The 26,021-nt window shown below is 46.6% G+C and overlaps 1 protein-coding gene and 1 pseudogene across 7 annotated transcripts in view; one reads left to right on the top strand and one right to left on the bottom strand.

The window, feature by feature from the left end:
- Positions 1-26,021, bottom strand: part of ggps1 (geranylgeranyl diphosphate synthase 1) — a 90,408-nt gene that overhangs the window by 7,715 nt on the left and 56,672 nt on the right. For 4 of the 7 annotated variants that reach the window (XM_078213394.1, XM_078213395.1, XM_078213397.1 and 1 more), the window contains one exon: positions 14,958-15,028. The exons of 1 other annotated variant lie outside the window; for it this stretch is intronic. In XM_078213394.1, the coding sequence (XP_078069520.1) occupies positions 14,958-15,028 (71 nt within the window). Of the gene's footprint in view, positions 1-5,341; positions 5,750-14,957; positions 15,029-26,021 lie in introns of all 7 variants that reach the window. 2 more of the 7 variants (XM_078213399.1, XM_078213398.1) reach the window with 2 other exon arrangements.
- LOC144494169 (large ribosomal subunit protein eL43 pseudogene) lies at positions 20,120-20,485 on the top strand (annotated as a pseudogene).

Genomic DNA, 26,021 nt, shown 5'->3' with positions numbered 1-26,021 from the left:
GAGGTGGCCATTCGGCCCATCGAGCCTGCGCCGACAACAATCCTACCCAGCTTCGATTCGCATAACCCCACATATTTACCCTGTTAATCCCCCTGAAACTAGAGTCAATTTATCATGGCCAATCAACCTAACCAGCACATCTTTGGACTGTGGGAGGAGACTGGAGCACCCGGAGGAAACCCACACAGATACGGGGAGAATGTGTAAACGCCACACAGACAGTGGCCCAGGCCAGGAATCGAACCTGGGTCTCTGGCGCTGTGAGGCTGCAGTGCTAACCACTGTGCCACCATTGAAAATAATTAATTTCAACAGGAGATTATACAGCCACTTATTTAACAGTGAGCTACAGATGCTGATGAATATGCAGAGTGCCAGAGAATGGCACTCTCTCTCAGGTATCTATATGTAGTCTAGAACCATCAGTTTCTTAAAGTTTAAGTTTATGTATTAGTGTCACAAGTAGGCTTACATTAACACTGCAATGAAGTTACTGTGAAAATCCCCTAGTTGCCACACTCCGACGCCTGTTCGGGTACACGGAGGCAGAATTTAGCCAATGCACCTAACCAGCACATCTTTGGACTGTGGGAGGAAACTGGAGCACCCGGAGGAAACCCACGCAGACACAGGGAGAACGTGCAGACTCCGCCGAGAATTGAACCCAGGTCCTTGGCGCAGCAGTGCCATGGCACACAAGTAGAAAATAAGTGCTGAAATTATCGTACACATGATCTACGAACATTTGTAAAATATTGGCCAGCTTCCCGAATAATGTGTTTGTATATAAAATCCACCATTCCCAAATTAACATACAGAATGCGAATTCTCTACTGTAAACTTGGTAGAGACGCAGTTAATTCCTGTGGGAATTTTGCAAGAGTAATAGACTCATTAACCATCAGTCTGCATTCCCTAAACTTAATCATCGGCAGTAAAAAACTAAAATAACACTTCAGAACAATATTTAGTCTGACACTATTACCCGTCCAAAACATTTCTGCTCAGATATTAACTGACAGCACTCCATAAGGAAAGAGCTAATACTGGCACTGTATTACTTTATACAATTGTGTCACTCGCGCTCTTAAACTTAATGCTGATCTGATTAAATCTGAGCAGCAGTCATGATTTAATGAGCTCGAAGTAGTAGAACTGAGCGTACAGCCCTTTATACAGGAGTGTGATTGAAGCAACTATTTTCAGAGCTGGATACCATTTTGCGATCACAAAGATTCTTAGTATCTGAAAGAACTGCGACCAAGCAGCTTTTACAGAAATCTCCACTGGCAGATACACTAGTTAAACATTCATGTGCAAGTACTGTACAAATCCAATTTGTCCTCCATGCAGAAAAGCATTCCCACCCTCCTAAAACTGCTCAGCGCCCAAATCCTGTAAAGGAAATTGCACTTGTCACGTTCTCCTGTATTTAAGAGAAAATGACTGACACCTCATTCTTAAAACAAGTTCCATGTTTAAAGATCAGAGACAATCAGAATAAAGGGAGTATAACTTCAAAATGAGCGTGAGGCGTGATGTCAAGAAGCACTTCAAGAGCTTTTTTGGCAGCTTTTTCCAGAAATCCTGATGACACAAAGGTTGGAGGTGTTGTGGATGGTGTGGAGGGATGTTGCAGCAAGACATTGATAGGATGCAAGACTGGGCGGAGAAGTGGCAGATGGAGTTTAACCCAGATAAGTGTGAGGTGGTTCATTTTGGCAGGTCAAATAGGATGGCGGAATATAATATTAATGGTAGGACTCTTGGCAGTGTGGAAGATCAGAAGGATCTTGGGGGTCCGAGTTCATAGGATGCTCAAAGCAGCTGTGCAGGTTGAGGCTGTGGTTAAGGCGGCGTATGGTGTACTGGCCTAAACTCAATTCCTCGATTGATGAAGGAGTCGAGAGATAATGTTGCAGCTATATAGGACCCTGGTCAGACCCCACTTGGAGTACTGTGCTCAGTTCTGGTCGCCTCATTACAGGAAGGATATGGAAGCCATAGAAAAGGCGCAGAGGAGATTTACAAGGATGTTGCCTGGGTTGGGGAGCATGTCTTATGAGGATAGGTTGAGTGAGCTCGTAGATTTAAATAGGCTCCATTCAAACATATTTAAACACAAGATTGAAATCCCTGGAAAGCTTTAACCGAGAGACAGTTTTCCATTACAAGTACTCTGGATGTGGAACTGCTTCTATTACCATCACTTTCCCTTCCCAGGACAAGCATCTACCTACAATGGTGCTCGTGAATTGTTAAATCAGTTGGATGGCAAGTTCTAATCAAGCAACGACCCAAGACACGAGGATTATTACATCAGAGTAGTTCCAGTTGTTATTTCGGCATCAAGGAATTAAATTTTTCCATCAGGATTGAAGCTATTTAGAGGCAGAATGTGTTGGTCATAACTATTGGTTCTCACTCAATGCAGAATTACATTCAATCTCCACAGGATCGCAAGTGTAAACAATGAGAATCCAGACTCACTGCCAGAGGGTGACTCCTTGATGTTTAAAATTTAGGACCTTGGACACAAGAGGATGCAAAGCAAAAGGTAAATTAAAACAACTAACTTACTTTGCGAGCAGCAACAATCTGTGGGGAACGGGAAGTTTGCTATTTTCACACCATCCCATAGGTACATCATCATAGAATCCTACAGTGCAGACGGAGGTCATTCGGCCCATTGAGTCTGCATCGACCACAATCCCACTCAGGCCCTATCCGCATAACCCCATGCATTTACCCTACCTAGTCCCCCTGACAATAAGGGTTAATTTAGCACAGCCAATCCACCTAACCCGCACATCTTTGCACTTTTGGAGAAAACTGGAGCACCCGGAGGAAACACATGGAGAATGTGCAAACTCCACACAGACAGCGAACCAAGCCAGGAATCGAACCCGGGTACCTGGCACTGTGAGGCAGCAGTACTGACCACTGTGTTACCTTGCCGCCCAAAATCAAAGTGGAGAACGTGCAGTACTTTGTCAAGATATTTGCAGACCTTTTTCCGATGCAAGAGTGCGGGGTCCAGCGATCAGCAGTTTCCAGCTACCTGCATAAGCAACTTTGATTGAAGAATCATCATATTGTGACCAAACATTTCAAAATTCTCAAGTCCAGCACAGTTCTCAAGGCACAGAATTCAATCGCATCCAGATTTGGGGCGGCACGGTGGCAGTGGTTAGCACTGCTGCCTCGCAGCACCAGGGACCTGGGTGCGATCCTGTGTGTGCGTGTGTGTGTGTGTCGGTGTCTGTCTGTGTGTATCTGTCTGTCTGTGTGTCTGTGTGTGTGGAGTTTCCACATTCTTCCCAGTGTCTGTGTGGGTTTCCTCCGGGTGCTCCGGTTTCCTCCCACAGTCCGAAAGATGTGCTGGTTAGGTGCATTGGCCATACTAAATTCTCCCTCAGTGTACCCGAACAGGCGCCGGAGTGTGGCAACTAGGGGATTTTCACAGTGACTTCATTGCTGTGTTAATTAAGCCTATTTGTGACTCTAATAAATAAATTTTAACTTTATAGGAGTCCTCTCTGTGCAGAAACTCTCAATAACTTGTACTAACATTACATCCTTTAATGTTATTAAAATTGAGGCAGTTCAAAGGAGTGATTACCAAAGAAAATATGACATCACATCGCAGGAGGAAATATGAGAACTGATACCCAAGAGGCTTCACCAGAGGTAGATTTTGAGAGAGGATCTTAATGGAGGAAGAAGCAACAATGAGGTTTTGGGAGGGAATTTCAGAGCTTAGCACTTAGGCATGGCTGCCAATGAAAATCAGGGATATGCAAGAGGCCAGAATCGGAGGAATTCGGAATGTATGTCTGAGGATTGTTAAGGATGGAGGTTGTTACAGAGATGGGGATTGGTGAGGTGGTGGTGGGACTTGAACACATGAGATGATGGCACGGTGGCACAGTGGTTAGCATTGCTGCCTCAGTGCCAAAGACCCGGGTTCAATTCCAGCCTTGGGTCACTATAGAACATTACAGCACTGAACAGGCCCTTCGGCCCACGATGTTGTGCCGAGCTTTATCTGAAACCAAGATCAAGCTATCCCACTGCCTATCATCCTGGTGTGCTCCATGTGCCTATCCAATAACCGCTTAAATGTTCCTAAAGTGTCTGACTCCACTATCACTGCAGGCAGTCCATTCCACACCCCAACCACTCTCTGCGTAAAGAACCTACCTGGACATCCTTCCTATATCTCCCACTACGAACCCTATAGTTATGCCCCCAATGAATCTGTGTGGAGTTGGCACATTCTCCCCCGTGTCTGCATGGGTGCTCCGGTTTCCTTCCACGCTCCAAAGATGTGCTGATTAGGTGCATTGGCCATGATAAATTGTTCTTCAGTGCTGCAAGATATACAGATTAGCAAGGTAAATATGTGAGGTTACGGGCTAAGTCAATGCAGATTCAATGAGCTGAATGGCCTCCTTTGGCATTGTAGGGATTCTATGAGAATTGGGCTTTGCTGGACTGGGAGGTAATATGGGTCATTAGACTGGTGGGTGAATGGGACTTTGTGCGGGTTAGGATATGGACAGTAAAAATTTGGACAAGCTCAGGTTTACATACTTGACTCAGGAAAGAATAGCAAATCCTGGAACTTGCCGATTAAAAACTTAGGGGTAACTATTTTGGTACAATCTACTGAGCATACTTGGAAGGATATATCCCAAACATTAAAAGAGTCTCAGCTATAACTGAAGGACACATGATGAAAGAGAGGTGCATGTTGGGAGGCGGAGCGGATAAAAAAAAAACACCCGGTCATTAAAAGCAGCTGCCTGATCCAAGGCAGACATCAAGGTACAGAGAGGAGTCATAGAAATCATAGAAACCCTACAGTGCAGAAGGAGGCCATTCGGCCCATCGAGTCTGCACCGACCACAATCCCACCCAGGCCCTACCCCCACATATTTACCCGCTAATCCCTCTAACCAACACATCCCAGGACTCTAAGGGGCAATTTTTAACCTGGCCAATCAACCTAACCCGCACATCTTTGGACTGTGGGGGGAAACCGGAGCACCCGGAGGAAACCCACGCAGACACGAGGAGAATGTGCAAACTCCACACAGTCTTGCAGCAAGATGGATTTCCAAGTGCCAGAAGGCTGGAGCTCATTGGTTTGAGAAGTTGAGGCAATACCCCTATTCAGACACAGGTTCCAAGTCCATAACACTGCTGACAGCTACAAGAATTGCACCCGGTATCTTTCCCTTTATTGTTAAATCAGAACACTACATGGTTACCAGTTTTAAAGAAACACGAACCAAAGACAAAGTCCCAAAAATCTGAAAGAAGTTATGAACATTACCTTAAAATTTAGCTCAGTATAGAAGTTGCACGTTATTTTCAAAAAGGTCGGCAAACTGCTGCTAAAACACTTGCTATTTTGCATTTGCTGGAAGCTATTCAACATCGAGAGTCAAGAGTAGCAAGTCCTTATTTCAAGTTGTCCTGTTTTAAGTGGATTTGTTTTAAGTGTAGGTTCCCCAAATTGCGATAGAAAGATTTTTCTTGTGCCATCATGCAACAGCAAGCTGTTTCCCTTCGTGCAATATCAGGTTCTGTCAGCTCAGCACCGTTGAGAGTCACGTTACTTGAGGCAACATCAAGCTTTGTTAAAAGGAACACATCCAAAGCCAGAGCTTGTTAATTTTTGGAGTTGCGCTGTGGGCGAGACGTTAATCATCTTTAAACAGGAGTGAGAAACAACGTGCTGCTGTAAAGAAAGTGAGAAGCCATCAGCCAAGCAGTGAAACTGTACAGAGGCTGGAGAACATGCAGTCAATGGTTGGGTTACCCCCTAGGGTGCACATACTCAGCACTGAGCCTCTAAATCACTCAAAGCCACCTCCATTGAAACACTTTAGGGATATCCTCAAATCATAGGATCCCTACAATGTAGGAGGCCAGTCAGCCCATCGAGCCTGCACTGACAACAATCCCATCCATGCCGTATCCCCATGTATTTACTCTACTCATCCCCCTGATACTAAGGGGCAATTTAGCATGGCTAATCCACCTAACCCGCACATCTTTGGACTGTGGGGGGAAACCGGAGCACCCGGAGGAAACCCACGCAGACACGGGGAGAACGTGCAGACTCCACACGGACGGTGTCCCGAGGCTGGAATTGAACCCAGGTCCCTGGCGCTGAGAAGCAGCAGTGCTAGCCCACTGTGCCACCCTCCCCGAAAAGGTAAAACATCTTCCCAACCCATTGAGCCAGAGTGGAAGCAAGTCATCCTGGAACCCCAGGGACTGCCCAGAGAGAGACTCAGGAGAACAGGAATTTTAAAAAAAAAAATTATTTTGCAAGTTAATTTAGCCGGGAATACAGTGCTGCACACATATGGTCCAGTACTTCAACTTGCACATTCCCAGCTGAGAAATAGTCAGAACAACTCCTGCTTTAACATGGATTCCTACAGGAAACGATGATCCACAAAATTGAATCACTTCGAGCCACAATTTTTAGGAACAAAATCATAGCCTATAATGAGGATTTATTGTACTAATCACAATTCCTGCAGTCCATTTAGTGTAGATATTCCGATAATGCTGTTAGGAAGGGAGGTCTCAACACTTATATTTCCATGTCAGGATGACGTGCGACTTGGAGGAGAGCTTACAGGTGGTGTTCCCTTGTGTCCATTGTTCAGATCCCAAAAGATCATGGGTCTGGAAAGTTAAAGGAGCCTTGGCAACACATCTTGTGTATAGTACACATTGTTCATTAGCACAAAGTGCAGCAATGAACAGGCCTTTCGGTCCTCCAAGCCTGTGTCGATTACGTTGTCCTAACTAGACCAACCGCCTGTATCCATCCATTCCCCACCTGTTCATGTGTCCATCCAGATAAGTCTTAAATGTTGCTAACGTATCTGCCTCAACCAACTCACCTGGCAGTGCAATCCAGGCCCCCACCACCCTCTGTGTAAAAACACTTCTCCCGCACATCTCCACTGAATCTTTCCCCACTTATAGATGGGTGGTCAAGTGGGGGGGCTTTCTTATTTTGTAAAATATATAAAATCCCTACAGTGCAGAAGGCGGCCATTCGGCCCATCAGGTCTGCACTGACAACAATCCCACAACCCCACATATTTACCTTGCTAATCCCTCTAACCTATATATCCTGAGACAGTAAGGTGCATTTAGCCAATCCACCCAACTGTACATCTTTGGACTGAGAGAGGAAGCCAGAGCACCCAGAGGAAACCCACGCAGACACGGGGAGAATGTGCGGACTCCGCACAGTGATCCAAGCCGGGAATTGCCGTGAGGCAGCAGTGCCAACCACTGTGCTGCCCTCTCTCATGGATGTTGTTTAGCATCTTGATTACTGTTGGAGCTGTATTCAAAGCAAGTGGACAGTATTAACATCTACTTCAGTCACAGTCCCTGTCCATATGCAGCAAGACCTGGGCACCTCACCAAGTCTTCTTTAACAGCACTTTCTACACTCACCATCTGCTGGAATTTGTGGGCAGCAGAGTTTTACGAAACAATAAAAAGTGTAGGGCATATAATATATGGTCTTGACTTTTAATCATACAAGGACCGGGAGGATCTTCTGTACTGGTATGGTTTCCCAAAAACATTTTGGGTGCATTTTGAGGAGCATCGCAGTCTTCAAAGTGACTAGGCCAAATAGATTACAAACTATTTACTTGTCTATAGTGCAAATTAGCACCATCAATCTTGTGAACATTTATACTATATATAATCATATTTTGAATAGTCATGCACTAAACCTCTTGTGCAATCTTTCCCCCAAATCTTAATTAACCTTTTCTGCATGAGGCAATGCAAAGCTGCAGAGAATCTATGAATGGATGTGAGTGCAGTTCTGTGCTCTGTCAGTGGGTGGCACTGCAGGGTACTCCACATGTACAGTAGCAGCCATCTTGCTAAAGACAAGTAATTTAAGCAAATATCAACTTATATATACTGTTTCCCAACAAGCATCACTATCGCATTCAGCATAGAAATTTATTCTTCCCTATTTGTCTGATCAAAATCCCAGCTCCAGTGTTTCCTGGCCCAGAACTCAGCCCTTCCAATGCCACCTGACCACTCATTGCCAAGTCCACAGCCACGGTTCAATTCCTGACCACTGCCTCATAGAATCATAGAAACCCTACAGTGCAGAAAGAGGCCATTTGGCCCATTGAGTCTGCACCGACCACAATCCCAACCAGGCCCTACCGCCATATCCCTACATTTACCCGCTAATCCCTCTAAACCTACGCATCTCAAGACTCTTAAGGGGCAATTTTTTTTTAAGCATGGCCAATCAACCTAACTCGCACATCTTTGGACTGTGGGAGGAAACCGGAGCAACCAGAGAAAACCCACGCAGACACAAGGAGAATGTGCAGACTCCACACAGACAGTGACCCAAGCCAGGAATCGGACTCAGGTCCCTGGAGCTGTGAAGCAGCAGTGCTAACCACTGTGCTACCGTGCCGCCCATAAAAATCCTGACTGTTGCTGGCCTTGTTCACTCACCTCGCTCACTCTCCCGGGTAACCTGACTATCCTGTGGCCTTGTTCATTTAGGTGCTGACCTCTCTCGGGCATGTTTTGAACTCGAGATAGCCCACAGCAGTCAGAACACTTTAGACACTTCCGTGGCTGCTTCGCTCCAGCAAAGAACTTCATTGCCCAGCACACTCTCCATCAGTAGCGATGTGGAGATGCCGGCGTTGGACTAGGGTAAGCACAGTAAGACGTCTCACAACACCAGGTTAAAGTCCAACAGGTTTATTTGGTAGCACGAGCTTTCGGAGCGCTGCCCGTTCATCAGGTGAGAGAAGAGTTGGGTTCACAAACAGGGCAAATATAGACACAGACTCAATTTACAGGATAATGGTTGGAATGCGAGTCTCAACAGGTAATCAAGTCTTTACAGGTACAGAATGTGAGTGGAGAGAGGGTTAAGCACAGGTTAATGAGATGCGTATTGTCTCCAGCCGGGACAGTTAGTGAGATTTTGCAAGCCCAGGCAAGTCGTGGGAGTTCCATATAGTGTGACATGAACCCAAGATCCCGGTTGAGGCCGTCCTCATGTGTGCGGAACTTAGCTATCAATTTCTGCTCGGCGATTCTGCATTGTTGTGTGTCTTGAAGGCCACCTTGGAGAACGCTTACCCGAACTTCAGAGGCTGAATGCCCTTGACTGAAGTGTTCCCCAACAGGAAGGGAACACTCCTGCCTGGTGACTGTCGAGCGGTGTCCATTCATCCGTTGTCGTAGTGTCTGCACGGTCTCGCCAATGTACCGTGCCTCGGGGGCAGCACGGTGGCACAGTGGTTAGAACTGCTGCCTCACAGCAATTCCCAACTTGGGTCACTGCCTGTGTGGAGTTTGCATGTTCTCTCCATGTCTGCATGGGTTTCCTCGGGGTGCTCCAGTTTCCTCCCACAGTCCGAAAGACGTGCTGGTTAGGTGCATTGACCCGAACAGGCGCCAGAAAGACTAGGGGAATTTCATAGTAACTTCATTGCAGTATTAATGTAAACCTTATTTGTGACTAATAAATAAACTTTACTTTCCTGCAGCGTATCAGGTAGACAACGTTGGCTGAGTCGCAAGAGTATGTGCCGTGTACCTGGGGGATGGTGTTCTCACGTGAGATAATGGCATCCAGTGTCGATCTGGCATGTTTTGCAGAGGTTGCTGTGGCAGGATTGTGTGGTGTCGTGGTCGATGACATCAACTCATCGATCGACAGTTCCGACGCGCCACAGTGAAAAACCGCACCGACCTCCTCAGAAGACAAACATGGGACATGGTGGACAGAGTACCCTTCGTCGCCCAGTACTTCCCTGGGGCGGAGAAGCTACGACATCTTCTCCAGAGCCTTCAACAGGTCATTGATGAAGACGAACATCTCGCCAAGGCCACCCCCACTTCTTGCCTTCAAACAACCACGCAACCTCCAACAGACCATTGTGCACAGCAAACTACCCAGCCTTCAGGAGAACGGTGATCACGATACCACACAACCCTGCCATAGCAACCTCTGCAAGACGTGCCGGATCATCGACACGGATGCCATCATCTTACGTGAGAACACCATCTACCAGGTACATACTCTTGCGACTCAGCCAACGTTGTCTAACTGATACGCTGCAGGAAAGGATGTCCCGAGGCATGGTATATTGGGGAGACCATGCAGACACTACCACAATGGATGAATGAACACCGCTCAACAATTACCAGGCAGGAGTGTTCTCTTCCTGTTGGGGAACACTTCAGCGGTCACGGGCATTCGGCCTCTGATCTTCGGGTAAACGTTCTCCAAACCCGCCCACACTGGCTCCAGGCCCCGCCACCCGCCCACACTGGCTCCAGGCTCCGCCACCCGCCCACACTGGCTCCAGGCCCCGCCACCCGCCCACACTGGCTCCAGGCCCCGCCACCCGCCCACACTGGCTCCAGGCCCCGCCACCCGCCCACACTGGCTCCAGGCCCCGCCACCCGCCCACACTGGCTCCAGGCCCCGCCACCCGCCCACACTGGCTCCAGGCCCCGCTGCCACCCGCCCACACTGGCTCCAGGCCCCGCTGCCACCCGCCCACACTGGCTCCAGGCCCCGCCACCCGCCCACACTGGCTCCAGGCTCCGCCACCCGCCCACACTGGCTCCAGGCCCCGCCACCCGCCCACACTGGCTCCAGGCCCCGCCACCCGCCCACACTGGCTCCAGGCCCCGCCACCCGCCCACACTGGCTCCAGGCCCCGCTGCCACCCGCCCACACTGGCTCCAGGCCCCGCCACCCGCCCACACTGGCTCCAGGCCCCGCTGCCACCCGCCCACACTGGCTCCAGGCCCCGCCACCCGCCCACACTGGCTCCAGGCTCCGCCACCCGCCCACACTGGCTCCAGGCCCCGCCACCCGCCCACACTGGCTCCAGGCCCCGCCACCCGCCCACACTGGCTCCAGGCCCCGCCACCCGCCCACACTGGCTCCAGGCCCCGCCACCCGCCCACACTGGCTCCAGGCCCCGCCACCCGCCCACACTGGCTCCAGGCCCCGCTGCCACCCGCCCACACTGGCTCCAGGCCCCGCTGCCACCCGCCCACACTGGCTCCAGGCTCCGCCACCCGCCCACACTGGCTCCAGGCCCCGCCACCCGCCCACACTGGCTCCAGGCCCCGCTGCCACCCGCCCACACTGGCTCCAGGCCCCGCCACCCGCCCACACTGGCTCCAGGCCCCGCCACCCGCCCACACTGGCTCCAGGCCCCGCCACCCGCCCACACTGGCTCCAGGCCCCGCTGCCACTCGCCTCGCTCCCAGTTCGCCATTGCATCAATCTCATATTCTCATTCTTCTGTTCAAAACCATCCATGACTGAGTCACTCTGCAATCCTGAAACTTCACCCAGCCCTGTGCTCCTCTAATTTTTGCCTCATGCACAATCCCAATTTTCATCACACTACCATTGGTTTAAAGTTAAAGTTCATTTATTAGTCACAAATAGGCTTACATTAACACTGCAATGAAGTTACTGTCTAGTCGCCACACTCCGGTGCTTGTTCAGGTCAATGCACCCAACCAGCACATCTTTTGGACTGTGGGAGGAAACCGGAGCACCCAGAGGAAACCCATGCAGAGATGGGGGGATCGTACAGACTCCACACAGAGACACACCCAAGTTGGGAATTGAACTCGGGTCCTGGTGCTGTGAGGCAGCAGTGCTAACCACTGTGCCACCCAAGTTGGAGACAGTGTCTTCAGCTACATTAAGGTCTGGAATCCTCCCCAAACAACTTTCCTTTTTAGATGCTCTTTAAATCTTGTCCTAATATATAACATGGTTTTAAATTTTATTTGCTAATGCTGCTGTCAAGCACCTTGGGATGTTTTACATCAATGAAAATTTTGTTGTTAGAAGTATGAGTGCATACCATAAACTGCATTGTATTAAAACTGTTAAAATATATTTTTTTAAAGTTTCACTTTCTCTTCACTCCCCAGGGGCAGCACTGCAGAATTATCACCGTTCAGTAAGATTGCTTCCCGGCTGAAACAGAAGACAATGTCTGGTATAGTAATACTGCTGCTTCTCAACAGGTACACTGTGTCCTGCGTAGGTATTGAACAAATTGCAGAAGCTACAAAAATCAAACAAAAGATTTTCTGTTGTTATCTCAGGCATGCTACCAACTTGCCTAGTTAGCAAAATCGAATGCAAACACTTGGACATGGAGGTAGTAAGGGGCAAAATGCACCTTGCCCCTACAAATTACCAGTTGGAAAATACCCCAAAACTCAGGGTAAGATGCTCTCAACACAGCTACATGATGCAGGACACTGGAAACCACATTGCACTCCGATCTTTCCCAAGCCACAACTTAAGCTGCACGTACAAACCCACACACAAACAACTGAAAGATCAAGTTATTGCAACTTACATGCAGCTTGTCCTATAAACACTCGCTGCTGTATTCTAATAAAGCCCATAATTTACTATTTCAGACAAAAAGTAATCCGTCAAATCAGTTCGGTGGCTGTGGACAGGGTGGGAGTCGAATAGAAAAACAAAGTAGAATGTCAAAGCACGGACTGAAAGTCACATGCCTTGACTGGAGATTAAAGGCTAGCTTTACAAAGACCAATATAAATGTGAGGCACTTTTAACAGTACCCTTATCTCACTGAAAGTTCAATTACACAAACAGTATCAGTGCATTGACAGTCAGATGAATACTCAACATAGTAAAGCTGAATAATGAGTTCAAGAGTTGATGGGTAAACTAATTGTGGAGGCCTCACTAATGCTGGTAAGAATTTTGAATGACATCAGCATCTAAACACATCCAATTTCAACTTTAAGATACATTCACCTGCTGCACATTAACAAAATTAAAAGGCCAGCATAATCTCCCTTCTCTTTCCCTACTTCAGGGAGTTAGTGTTCAAAGCATACACAACTGACACTAAATGGGTGTTACCTTCTTGTCTAACACCAAATCAAAAACCCTCATGACCTCACAACAAATGATGCGTCATCACCGGGACCCTGGCATTACCTAACTCCTGCTACCATTGTCAAGTGGATTAGGTATCTGTGGGGCCAGGCACAGCAAGTGATGTATTTAAACCAGGGAAGATATCATGCACCTATCCCTGGACGCCTACACGAGATCTTTCCTTGCAAATCGCACATCACACTTTGCTCAACAAGATGGATTGATACTCAAGGGCCTCAGCTGTCCAGAGTCAAACTTCCCCCTTTATACCCTCACTTCAGAACTGGAGTACTGTAGAACAACAAGAATACGACAGCAAGGAAGCTTAATTCTTAAAAATCACAGCTTAGCCTCCAGCTGAATTACTGTGTCCAATTCTGGGCACTACAATTCATTGTTATTTGTTACAAGTAGGCTTACATTAACACTGCAATGAAGTTACTGTGAAAATCCCCTGGTTGCCACACTCCAGCTCCTGTTCGGGTACACTGAGGGATAATTATGGGAAGGCAATGGCCTAGTGGTATTATTGCTAGACTATTAATCCAGAAACTCAGCTAGTGTTCTGGGGACCTGGATTCAAATCCCGCCACAGCAGATGGTGGAATTTGAATTCAATTAAAAGTATCTGGAATTAAGAATCTACCGACGACCATGAAACCATTGTCGATTGTCGGAAAAACCCACCTGATTCACTAGTGTCCTTTAGGGAAGGAAATCTACTGTCCTTAACTGGTCTGGCCTACATGCGACTCCAGAGCCACAGCAATGTGGTTGCTATCTGAACAAGGGCAACGAGGGGCAGGCAATAAATGCTGGCCAGCCAGCAATGGCCATGTCCCACAAATGAATAAAAAAATTAGCATGTCTAATCCACCATGTCTTTTTGGACAGTGGGAGGAAACCGGAGCACCTGGAGGAAAACCCATGCAGAAATGGGGAAAACGTGCAGACTCCACACAGGAATCAAACCCTGGTCCCTGGTGTGTGAGGCAGCAGTGTTAACCACTGTGCCACCATGCTGCCCCAACAAGGAGGGTGCAGAGGGGATTCACAACGATGGTACTGGGGATTAGGGACTTCCAGTCAGATAGAGAAACTACTTCTCCGCTCAGATGTCCCAGTTTAAATCGAGATACAGTACCTAAAATTATGGATTTTGATACAATAGATAGAGAGAAACTTTGCATTGGCAAGACCAGTAACTATAGAAACAAATTTATAGTTTATTAGAGAGCCAGAGGGGAGGAGATTGGAAGACTTCATAAACAGCAAGCTGTTATGGTCTGCAATGTCTAAAAGGGGGGTGGAAGCAGATTAAATGGTAACTTTAAAGGCATCGAATATACAGAATTGTTCAGGTGCAGAGGGAGACCATTCGGCCCATCGTGTCTGCACTGGCTCTCGAAATGAGCATCCTGACTTGGTGCCATTCTCCTGTAACCTTGCACATCGGCTACTGCCCTCTTAAATGCCCGGATTGAACCTGCCTCCACCACAATTCCAGGCAGTGCATTCCAGACCCAAACCACTTGCGCTCAAAAGCTTTTTCTCACATCACATGTGCTGCCTTTGCAAATCACTTTAAATCTGTGCCCTCTTGTTCTCAATCCTTATATGCCTCAGGAAAAACTTGGAAGCCACTGGGAAAAGAGCAGGGAAATGGGGCTAATTGAATAGTTCTTTCAAAGAATTGGCATTGGTACGATCAGCTGAATGGGGCGTCCTTTTACACAATTCGTATACAATTTTGTTGATGGCAGGTTGAAAACATATAGCACAGTCGATATGTGGGAATCAGTGCAAGATTTTGATCTGTTTAAAAACTTTTATATATGGACTAGTTTTTTTCCCATTTCAACTTGTAAAAATAGCCAAACTACTTCACAAAATAAACCAACATTTTGAATGTCTCCATTAATGAAATGCAAGGAACTCTTACCTTCAATTTCTCTTCTGGGACGTTCAGCCAGTGGTTAAAGGCTTGTGAAAGTTTGGTTCTCACTTGTTTTCCTGATTCAAAGTAAAAAGAAAGTGCACTTGTTGTAACTACTCGGTAACAGGTATTCTTCAGGTTACATCCAGAGATTACCTTCAAACCCAAAACCACACCAAATAAGTCTATTACTACTCTGGTCAATCGTGTGACCTCTTGTGCAGTACCCATTATTAATCTGAAGCAACAAGTACATTTCAGCAACAATTTGCTTAACTGAAACAGAAATTATTCTTGTGACGCAGGCATCACTAGCAAGTTCATCCCTCGAGCAAGTTGTGGAGAGCCACCTTTTTGAACTGCTAGCGCTGTTAGATAGAGAATTACGCAAGTTTGACCCAGTGATACTGAAGTAATGGCTGATGCACATCCAAGTGGCGGCATGGTGGCACAGTGGTTAGCACTGCTGCCTCAATGCCAGAGACCCGGGTTCGATTCCCGGCTTGGGTCACGGTCCTGTGGAGTCTGCACATTCTCCCAGTGTCTGAGTGTGTTTCCTCCAGATGCTCCGGTTTCCTCCCACAGTCCGGAAGACGTGCTGGTTAGGTGTACTGGCCGTGCTAAATTCTCCCTCAGTGTACCCGAACAGGTGCCAGAGCGTGGCAACTAGGGGATTTTCACAGTAACTTCATTGCAGTGTTAATGTAAACCTACTTCTGACGCTAATAAACTTTAAAACTTAAAGTCAGAATGGTGTGCAACTTTGGGAGCTGATGTCCCCATGTACCTTCTGCTCTTGTTATTCTAGGTGGAGGGCGGGGTGTGGGACTTGGAGTGCATTTTAGTCACAGTGTGTGATGGTGAAGGCTGTTTAAGTTGATTAACAGATTGTCAATCAGCAGACATTACTTCTTCACAGTCAAGGATCAAACACATTGTGGGACTGAAGCCACATGCAAAGACAATAGGTTTCCTTCCCTAAAGCGATGTCAGAGAGTTACATCTTTATATTAATCGGACTGTGCACAGTCACTTTACCGACATCAGCTTAATTGCAGATTTTATAGACTAGTACTGCAAAGGAGGAGGCCAATCAACCATCAAATCTGCACTGACTCGACATTTTTAAAAAACTTCAGTTGAATCAAGAGCTGATAGTGAATTTGAACTCTTGTTCTCTTATTACCAGGCCAGTAACAACTAGCGCACCATACTCGTTTGCTAGAATAAGTTACAAGAATTCGGCTTCAGACAAACTGCAGCCACATTGAATTTTTTAAAAAATCAGTGGCATAAGTAGCTTATATTAACACTGCAATGAAGTTAGTGTGAAAATCCCCTAGTCGCCACACTCCGGTGCCTGTTTGGATACACCGAGGGAGAATTTAGCATGGCCAATCAACCTAACCCGCACATCTTTCGGACTGTGGGAGGAAACCGGAGCACCCGGAGGAAACCCACGCAGACACGGGGACAACGTGCAGACTCCGCACAGACAGGGATCCAAGCCAGGAATTGAACACGGGTCCCTGGTGCTAAGGGGCAACAGTGCTAACCACTATGCCACCCCACTATAGCCAAAACCCCAGTGTGTATTTAAGACATCCAAGCAGAGGGGTCACTGGCACCAGAGGGAACACTGCTGGGCAGCCCTGGATCAGGAACAGTTGTAATATTATTTTGAACAAAGTTTATAATCCTGGAAATAATTACAGCACAAGACTTTCAATCTTTGCTTCTCCCACAAAACAGCCTCCAGTCCATATACACAAAGGAAAAATTACAACTAATTCCATTCCTCAGTCTCCCTGTTTTACTATTTAATCACAGAGTGATTATGACACTAAAGGTGGCATCTGCACCGTTTCTCCAACTGAGCAATTTACCCTATTAGCATTCCTCCCACCTTCACATAACCCTACAACCTTCCTCTTGAATGCTTAGATCAAACCTCTACCACACTGTCAGACAGTGCATTCTAGATGTTAACCACTTGCTGCGTGAAATAGTTTCTCCTCTCATACTTGATCCTTCCAAGTAGGAACAGTTTCTCCCGAACGCCTGTGTCCAAATCGCTCATGATTTCCAACAACTCTACAAGACTGGGGTTCTGGGGGTAGGGCAGTGTGCGCTTGGGAGGGATGCTCTGTCAGAGTCGGTGCGGACTCGATGGGCTGAATGGCCTCCTTCTGCACTTTAGGGATTCTATGAGCCCATGGCCCTTTTATAGTCCCTTTGCCAACTTGTGCCAACTCATGTTAGCCCATCCTCTCACACCCAGCATCTGTCGCCCTTCATATCAACTCGCACAGTGTCCACTATGGGCAGACTTCAGGACTTACGGTGAGATGAAATAGACTCAAGTGACTTTCGTCTATTGCAGCCTTCACTATATTTAGAAAGCACTCATACCGTTAACAGGTAAATTCCTTCAAGTACCCTATTATAGAAAGGGATGTGATAGCAGAGCCTTTGGCATTGATCTTTGGGTCCTCACTGTTCACGGGGATGGTGCCAGAGGACTGGAGAGTGGCGAATGTTGTTCCTCTGTTTAAGAAAGGGAATAGAAATGACCCTGGTAATTATAGGCCGGTTAGTCTTACTTCGGTGGTCGGTAAGTTGATGGAAAAGGTCCTTAGGGATGGGATTTACGACCATTTAGAAAGATGCAGCTTAATCCAGGATAGTCAGCACGGATTCGTGAAGGGCAAGTCTTGCCTCTCAAATTTGATAGAATTTTTTGAGGTAACTAAGTGTGTTGATGAAGGTAGTGCAGTTGATGTCATATACATGGATTTTAGTAAGGTGTTTGATAAGGTCCCCCATGGTCGGCTTATGATGAAAGTAAGGATGTGTAAGGACAGAGGGAAGTTTGGCTGATTGGATAGGTAACTGGCTGTCTGATCGAAGACAGAGGGTGGCGGTGGATGGAAAATTTTCAGACTGGAAACTGGTTACCAGCGGAGTGCCACAGGGATCAGTGCTTGGTCCTCTGCTATTGGTAATTTTTATAAATGACTTAGAGGAGGCTGAAGGGTGGATCAGTAAATTTGCTGATGACACCAAAATTGGAGGAGTAGTGGATGAGGTGGAGGGCTGTTGTAAACTGCAAAGAGATATAGATAGGATGCAGAGCTGGGCTGAAAAATGGCAAATGGAGTTTAACCCTGATAAATGCGAGGTGATTCATTTTGGTAGGACGAATTTGAATGTGGATTACGGGGTCAAAGGTGGGGTTCTGAAGAATGTGGAGGAACAGAGAGATCTTGGGGTTCATATCCACAGATCTCTGAAGGTTGCCACTCAAGTGGATAGAGCTGTGAAGAAGGCCTATAGTGTGTTAGCTTTTATTAACAGGGGGTTTGAGTTTAAGAGCCGTGGGGTTATGCTGCAACTGTACAGGACCTTGGTGAGACCACATTTGGAATATTGTGTGCAGTTCTGGTCACCTCACTATAAGAAGGATGTGGAAGCGCTGGAAAGAGTGCAAAGGAGATTTACCAGGATGCTGCCTGGTTTGGACGGTAGGTCTTATGAGGAAAGGTTGAGGGAACTTGGGCTTTTCCCTTTAGAGCGGAGGAGGTTGAGAGGAGACTTGATAGAGGTTTATAAGATGAGGGGTATAGATAGAGTGAATGTTCAAAGACTATTTCCTCGGGTGAATGGAGCGGTAACTAGGGGGCATAACTATAGGGTTCATGGTGGGAGATATAGGAAGGATGTCCGAGGTAGGTTCTTTACTCAGAGTGGTTGGGGTGTGGAATGGACTACCTGCAGGGATAGTGGAGTCAGAAACTTTAGGAACATTTAAGAAGCTATTGGATAGGCACATGGAGCACTTCGGGATGATAGGGAGGAAATAGCTTGATCTGAGTTTCAGACAAAGCTCAGCACAACACCGTGGGCTGAAGGGCCTGTTCTGTGCTATGTTCTATATTATTAAACTAGAAAGATTAGGATGCTGCTGGAACTTGATGGTTTGAATTATAAGGAGGGGCTAGATGGACTGGGATTTTCTTCTCTGGAGCGTAGGGGTGATCTTATAGAGGTGTATAAAATAATGAGGGGCATGGATAACTTAGATAGCCAACATCTTTTCCCAAAGGTAGGGGAGTCCAAAACTAGAGGGCATAGGTTTACGGTGAGAGGGGAGAGATACAAAAGGGTCCAGAGGGGCAATTCTTTCACATAAAGGGTGGCGAGTATGTGGAACAAGCTGCCAGAGGTAGTAGTAGATGCGGGTACAATTTTTTTCTTTTAAAAAGCATCAAGACAGTTAAATGCGTAAGATGTGTATGGAGGGATATGGGCCAAATGCAGGCAATTGGGACTAGCTTCGTGGTAAAAACTGGGCGGCATGGACAAGTTGGGCCGAAAGGCCTGTTTGCGTGCTGCAAGCCTCTATGACTTCAAGATCGGGTCTTAACCTTCCCTTTTCCCACCTTCTATCAACATAACCAAAGTTCTTCATTCTCATGGATCCTATTAGCACTTCAATGCCTTCACGTCTTACCCAAAGTGCAGAGGCTAGAACTGACGCAATAATCTGGTTGAGGCCGAAAACGGGGGGGTGGGGGGGTGGGGGGGGGGGGGGGGGGGGGGGGGGGGGGGGATTCCAGTTCCACATTTGGAAGAGTTTGGGCTGTAATTACCTGAAGAGATACCAGTTTCAGTAAACAGGGTGATAAGATCCAATTTATTTGGGCTTCAAGATGCAAGGCGCTACAGAATATTACTGCACCCAAGTGTGTTCAAAAGAATACTGCATACTGAGAAACATGTTGCCTTTTGTATTTTTCTAAACTCCTCATGCAGAACCTATTATGACCCAATCTGAAGATTTGTTTCCAATGCATCTTCCAGACTTCTGTGTGACTGTGTATCACAGCTGAACCTTGAGCTTCAGAAGTTACTTCTAAAAATAATATTTAAAATCTTCTCTTCTCTGCCTTTCCTCCCAAAGTGCCGTTGGAACTGGCAACAATAGCACATCTCCAGATTCTCTCCCTCGATACATTCCCCACCACTTAAAAAAGACCATCACTTAGACGACCATGAACCATTTTCGCACATCAACTTCCAGAGAGTTTTTATTTAGCAGTCTATTTCAGGCAGAAATAGCTACAGTCGCTCATTTTGTTTACTGCACCAAATACATAAAACCACCCGGGAAGATGGCCAAGTGCACCAAGAAGGTGGAGATCGTGGGGAAATACGGCACTCGCTATGGAGCCTCCCTCCGCAAAATGGTGAAAAAGATAGAGATCAGTCAGCACGCCAAATATATCTGCTCCTTCTGCGGGAAGACAAAGATGAAACGCAGGGTAGTCGGCACCTGGCATTGTGGATCTTGCATGAAAACTGTAGCTGGAGGAGCTTGGGCCTACAACACCACCTCAGCCGTTAGTGAAGTCTGCAATTCACCGACTGCGGGAGCTGAAGGATCAGTGAGCACTGGCTGTGGAGTCTGACACACCCCCCCTTCCAGAGATTTATCTGTCAACAAACGTGTTAATAAAATGTTAAAGGCAAAACCAGATGCGTTTGCAAAATAGTAGCCTTTAAGTTTCTCTTGCACAAGAGCAATCATATAAGATTGTGGATGAAGCCTAGTCCATCACACAAACCAGCCTCCCATCCATTGACTCTGTCTACACTTCCTGCTGCCTCAGAAAAGCAGCCAGCATAATTAAGGACCCCACGCACCCCGGACATTCTCTCTTCCATCTTCTTCCGCTGGGAAAAAGATACAAAAGTCTGAGATCACGTACCAACTGCCTCAGGATGGCAATAAATGCTGGCCACTGCAGTGGGAAGTTATGGAAAAGGAGTTTTACTTCACCCCAGCCACTGCTTGGAAGGGTAGGGGAGATCTCCACACTGCGCTGGCTAATATTCATTCCTCAGCATCACTGGAAATAAATGATTGATTTGATTTATTATTGTCACATGAATTAACAGTGAAAAGTATTGTTTCATGCGCTATACAGACAAGCATAACGTTCATAGAGAAGGAAAGGCGAGGGTGCAGAACGTAGTGTTACAGTCATAGCTGGGGTGTAAAGAAAGATCAAGTTAATGCAAGGTAAGTCCATTCAAAAGTCTGGTGGCAGCAGGGAAGAAGCTGTTTTCCAGTCAGTTGGTACGTGACCTCAGACTTTCGTACCTTTTTCCTGACAGAAGGTGGTGAAAAGATAGAATTAGAAGGTATGCTGGGCACAGCTTGCAAGAAGTCGCCTCGCTCTGGTGAATGGTCGCTATTGTAGCGCTTGCACGATGGCACAGTGGTTAGCACTGCTGCCTCACAGCGCCAGGGACCCGGGTTCAATTCCCAGCTTGGGTCACTGTCTGTGTGGAGTTTGCACATTCTCCCCATGGGTTTCCTCCGGGTGCTCCAGTTTCCTCCCACAGTCTGAAAGATGTGCTGGTTAGGTGGATTGGCCGTGCTAAATTCTCCCTCCCTCAGTGTACCCGAACAGGTGCCGGAGTGTGGCGACTGGGGGATTTTCACAGTAACTTCATAGCAGGTGTTAATGTAAGCCTACTTGTGATATTAATAAATAAACATAAACAGCTTCTTCCCTGCCACTTTTGAATGGACTTTTCTATGAAGTTGATCTTTTTCTATACCCTATGACTGTAACGCTACATTCTGCACCCTCGCCTTCTCTATGAATGGTATGCTTTGTCTGTATTGCACACAAGAAATAATACTTTTCACTGTATCTTGATACACGTGACAATAATAAACCAAAATTACAAGTAAATACTGTACACATTCTCAATAGGTGGTATACTCTAGCCAAGTATTGCCTCATTATATTGGCCATTGTGCAGACCAGACAAATCACACACACATTTACGTACTATTAACAGCAGGGGTTGACCCATACTTTTCTCCCCACCTCTCTCATACTGACACTTCAACTACACTGCAGGCAAAACTTATTCAGCAGTGTCAGGGAACACCTTCTGAAACCAGTGCAGGTGAGACCAGGCAGAAGGGGCAGGGAGTCTTGGGTGCCAGCCCAAACATAAATAAGGTTTCAACAATGAGGTCAGGTTGCAGGGACAAGGCTTGCTTTTCCTCAAGTAGAAAATTTAGGGGTGACTTAATTGAAGCATTTAAGACGATTAAAGAATTTGATCGTTAGATACGGGGAGAAACTGGAACTAGGAGTACAAGCTTAAATTAGGGACAGGCCATTCCGAGTTTGGTGTCAGGAAGCATCCCTTCACACTCTGAAATCTGGAACACACCCTCACAAAAAGTTGCACATCGCAAAACTGAAATTACTCCGAGGACATCGAGGACTCAGAACCAAGATGGATAAATGGAGTGACGATACAGATCACCTATGATCTAACGGATTTGTGGAACAGGCTCATGGAGCTGAATCATCTCCTCATGGCCCTGTGCTATTAAAATCCCAGGGAGTGGACAATCAGGAGGTGCCAGGGCCCAGGGAGATAATACATGACACTGGAGATTGAGGGGTCCTGCTGTAGGCAGCAGCACATAGCTCCCCTCAAAATAAATACAGACCCTGACCCCTCAGTCTTTGCAAACTGACATCAACTCCAAACTCCCGTTCCTCAAGTCCTGGAATGAATTGCTGCCCCTCAAACCCATCGTTCCCAAAACTCCACGTTCCAATTCTGCCAATCAGCTGTCCAACTTTTCCACTGTACTGAAATGGCTCGTCAAGATCACATTTCAGTGTGATTGTGACAAGGTAAAGCACCCCACCTTGTACATCGGCCTGTATGCAGCCTCTGACACAGTTCATCACACGAAACTCCAACAGCTCGACTGTCCAGCTGGTTGGGACCACACTCACCGAGTTACATTCTTACCGAATCAGTCAGTGCCAGATAAAATCACCTGCGATGGCCTCTCTTGCCATCCCCACGCAGCTGCCGCCACAGTCCCTCAAAGATTCCATCCTGAACTTGCTTCAACTGGGATACAGGCCTCATTTGTCAAGGCCAGCACTTATTGCCCAGGGGAGTGGTGGTGCGTCACCGTCTTGTAACACGGTGATCTCGGTGATATGGGTACACCTACAATGCTCCTAGGGAGCAAATTGCAGGATTTTAAACCAGTGACGGTGAAGGAACAATGATATATTTCCCAGTTACAGCGTAGGACTGGGAGGGGAACTTGCAGGTGAACTTGCAGGTGATGGTGTTCATATGCCTCTGCTGTCCTTGTCCTTCGAGGTGGTAGGAGTGGCAGGTTTGGAAGGTGATGTCGAAGGAGCCTTGGTGAGTTGCTGTGGTGTGTCTTGCACATGGTACATGTGCTGCTGCAGGCTGTTGCTCAGAAAGTCGGAATCATGGCAACAAGTCCTCAAGGAGGTTAGAGGATGACTTTGCAGGGTAGACAGGGCAGGATGCATCGCGACCCATTTCTGGTGCCTCCGTCATTACCAGTGGTCCATCCAGTTTCATTCTTTCTCAGCTTCTCTTTAGCTACTTGATAGATCTAATGGATTGTTTGGGCAATTTCAAAGGGCAGCAAAAGTCAGCCACATTACCACGAGTCTGGAATCACATTTAGGCCAGGCAAGGGCAGCAGACTTCCTTCCCGAAATGGTGAACCAGATGGGTTTTCACAACAATCCAGCAGCTTCAGAGTCAGCATTACAGCAAGGTCGCAGACACTTGGGACCTGCAAGCTCCCTTCCAAGCCACACACCACCCTGACTTGGAACCACACTGAACATTTCTTCATGGTCACTGGGTGAAAATCCTCCATAACAGCATTGTAGGTGAATGTATAATCACACAGACTACAGAGGTTTAAGGCAGCAGCTCACTCACTACCACTTTCACCAATGATGCCCACATCCCATTAAAAGAAAATTACAAGTCTTGTTTAACATTGTAATTGCATTCATAGAATCATAGAAACCCTACAGTGCAGAAAGAGGCCATCTGGCCCATCGAGTCTGCACCGACCACAATCCCACCCAGGCCCTACCCCCGTATCCCCACACATTTACCCACTAATCCCTCTAACCTACTCATCTCAGGACACTAAGGGATAATTTTAGCACGGCCAATCAACCTAACCCGCACATCTTTGGACAATGGGAGGAAACCAGAGCACCCGGAGGAAACCCACGCAGACACAAGGAGAATGTGCAAACTCCACACAGTGACCCAAGCCGGGAATTGAACCCAGGTCCCTGGAGCTATGAAGCAGCAGTGCTAACCACTGTACTACCGTGCCGCTCCTGAAAAGTACGACTTTAAATGAAACACATTAAGTGAGTGAGATTTTCCCATTATTACCAATGTAAATAAGGGTAGTTAGGAACCTTTCTCATTAGAAAAACATCCACTCCACATTCATTTTATTCAAAAACAGAGAGACAGAAAACATGAAACTACAAGCCAGTTAGCCTAATATCTGTCATAGGGAAAATGTTAGGCATCATTAAAAAAGATGTTATAGCAGGGCACTTAAAAATCCAAGGCAATCAGGCAGACTCAACACAGTTTTGTGGAAGGAAAATTATATTTAATTTATTGGAGTTTTTTTTTGGAAGGAGTCACACGTGCTGTGTTCATAACAGGGAACCACTGGATGTACTATACCCCAATTCCCAGAAGGCATTTGGTACGATGCCACATCAAAGGTTATTGCAGAAAGTAACCGCTCAGTGTTGGGGTAATTTATTGGCATGGATTGAAGATTACATAACCAACAGGAAACAGTTGGAGGATCTTTTTCTAGTTGGCAGGATACGACAAGTGCTGTGCAACAGGAATGACGACACACCGATAAGTAGGAAAGCCAACTGTGAAGAGGGCGTAAGGGGGCTACAAAGGGACATAACCACGTTACCATTCCCAGTCACCAGATTTTTACAGTAACTTCATTGCAGTGATAATGTAAGCCTACTTGTGACACTAATAAATAAATTTTAAACCTTAAGATAATGGATGTCTAAAGCCAGTATCCTTGAATTAATAGATTGGGCAAAATCTGTCAAATGGAGTAGAATAAGGGCAAATGTGAAATTCTCCCTCTTTTGCAGAAAGAATAAAAATTATCCAAATGGTGCGAGATTGCAGAGCTCCCAGCAGCAGAGGGATCTGGGCGTCCTACTGCATGAATCACAAAAGACTAGTATATGGGTGCAGAAAGTAATTAGGAAAACTAATGTTATTTTTTGTGAGGGAAATGGATTACAAATGTAGGGAGGTTATGCTTCATTTACACAGGGCATCAATGAGAGGACATCTGGAGTACTGTGAACAGCACTGACCTGAGGAAAGAAGTAAATATGTAAGAAACCGTTCAGAGAGTAATGCACTGGGAGTGAGCGGGTTGTCTTATGAGGAAAGGTTGGAGGGATTACATTTATTTCCACTAGAGTTTAGAAGAGTAAGAGGCGAATTGATTGAAACATACAAGATCCTGAGCGGTACTGACAGGGTGAAAGTGGAACGGATGCTTCCTCTTGTCAGAGGATCTAGAACTAGGGGTCACTGTTTCAAAAAAAGTGTCGTTCATTTAAGACGGAGATGAGAATTGTTTTCTCTCAGGGTTGTGAATCTCTGGAACGCTCTTCCTCGAAAGGCAGTGGAAGCAGAGACTTTGAATATTTTTAAGGCAGAGCTTGATAGATTCTTGATCAAGGGGGTGAAAGGTTATCAGGGGTAGGCAGGAATGTGGGCTTGAACTTACACAATCAGATCAGCCATGATCATATTGAATGGTGGAGCAGGCTTCAGGGGCAGAGTGGCCTACTCCTAATTTGCATGTTCATATAAACAACCTTATACCCCTGTTAAGTTGAAGTATTTTACACTGCTAAATTCGTAAATGAAATAACGTATAAATTTAAAAAGAGTTTTTAAATCCTTGCTTCAGGTGGTGAGCAATGAGGGATAGGAAGCGCAGGACAGAGCAGCTTTGGACTGAAAGCAGGAAGGTGAATGTCACCAAACAGGAGAGTAATGGGGAAACTTAAAACAGGGATTATTGTAATAGCTTTTCACTGCGGATTCATTTTATCCAATTTAAATCCCCCAACTGTCATGATAGGATTTAAA

This window comes from Mustelus asterias, chromosome 5, assembly GCF_964213995.1.
Source record: "Mustelus asterias chromosome 5, sMusAst1.hap1.1, whole genome shotgun sequence".
Classification (NCBI taxonomy): domain Eukaryota; kingdom Metazoa; phylum Chordata; class Chondrichthyes; order Carcharhiniformes; family Triakidae; genus Mustelus; species Mustelus asterias.
Note: the sequence above shows the minus strand (reverse complement) of the source record. Positions and strands in the feature narration are given on the sequence as shown.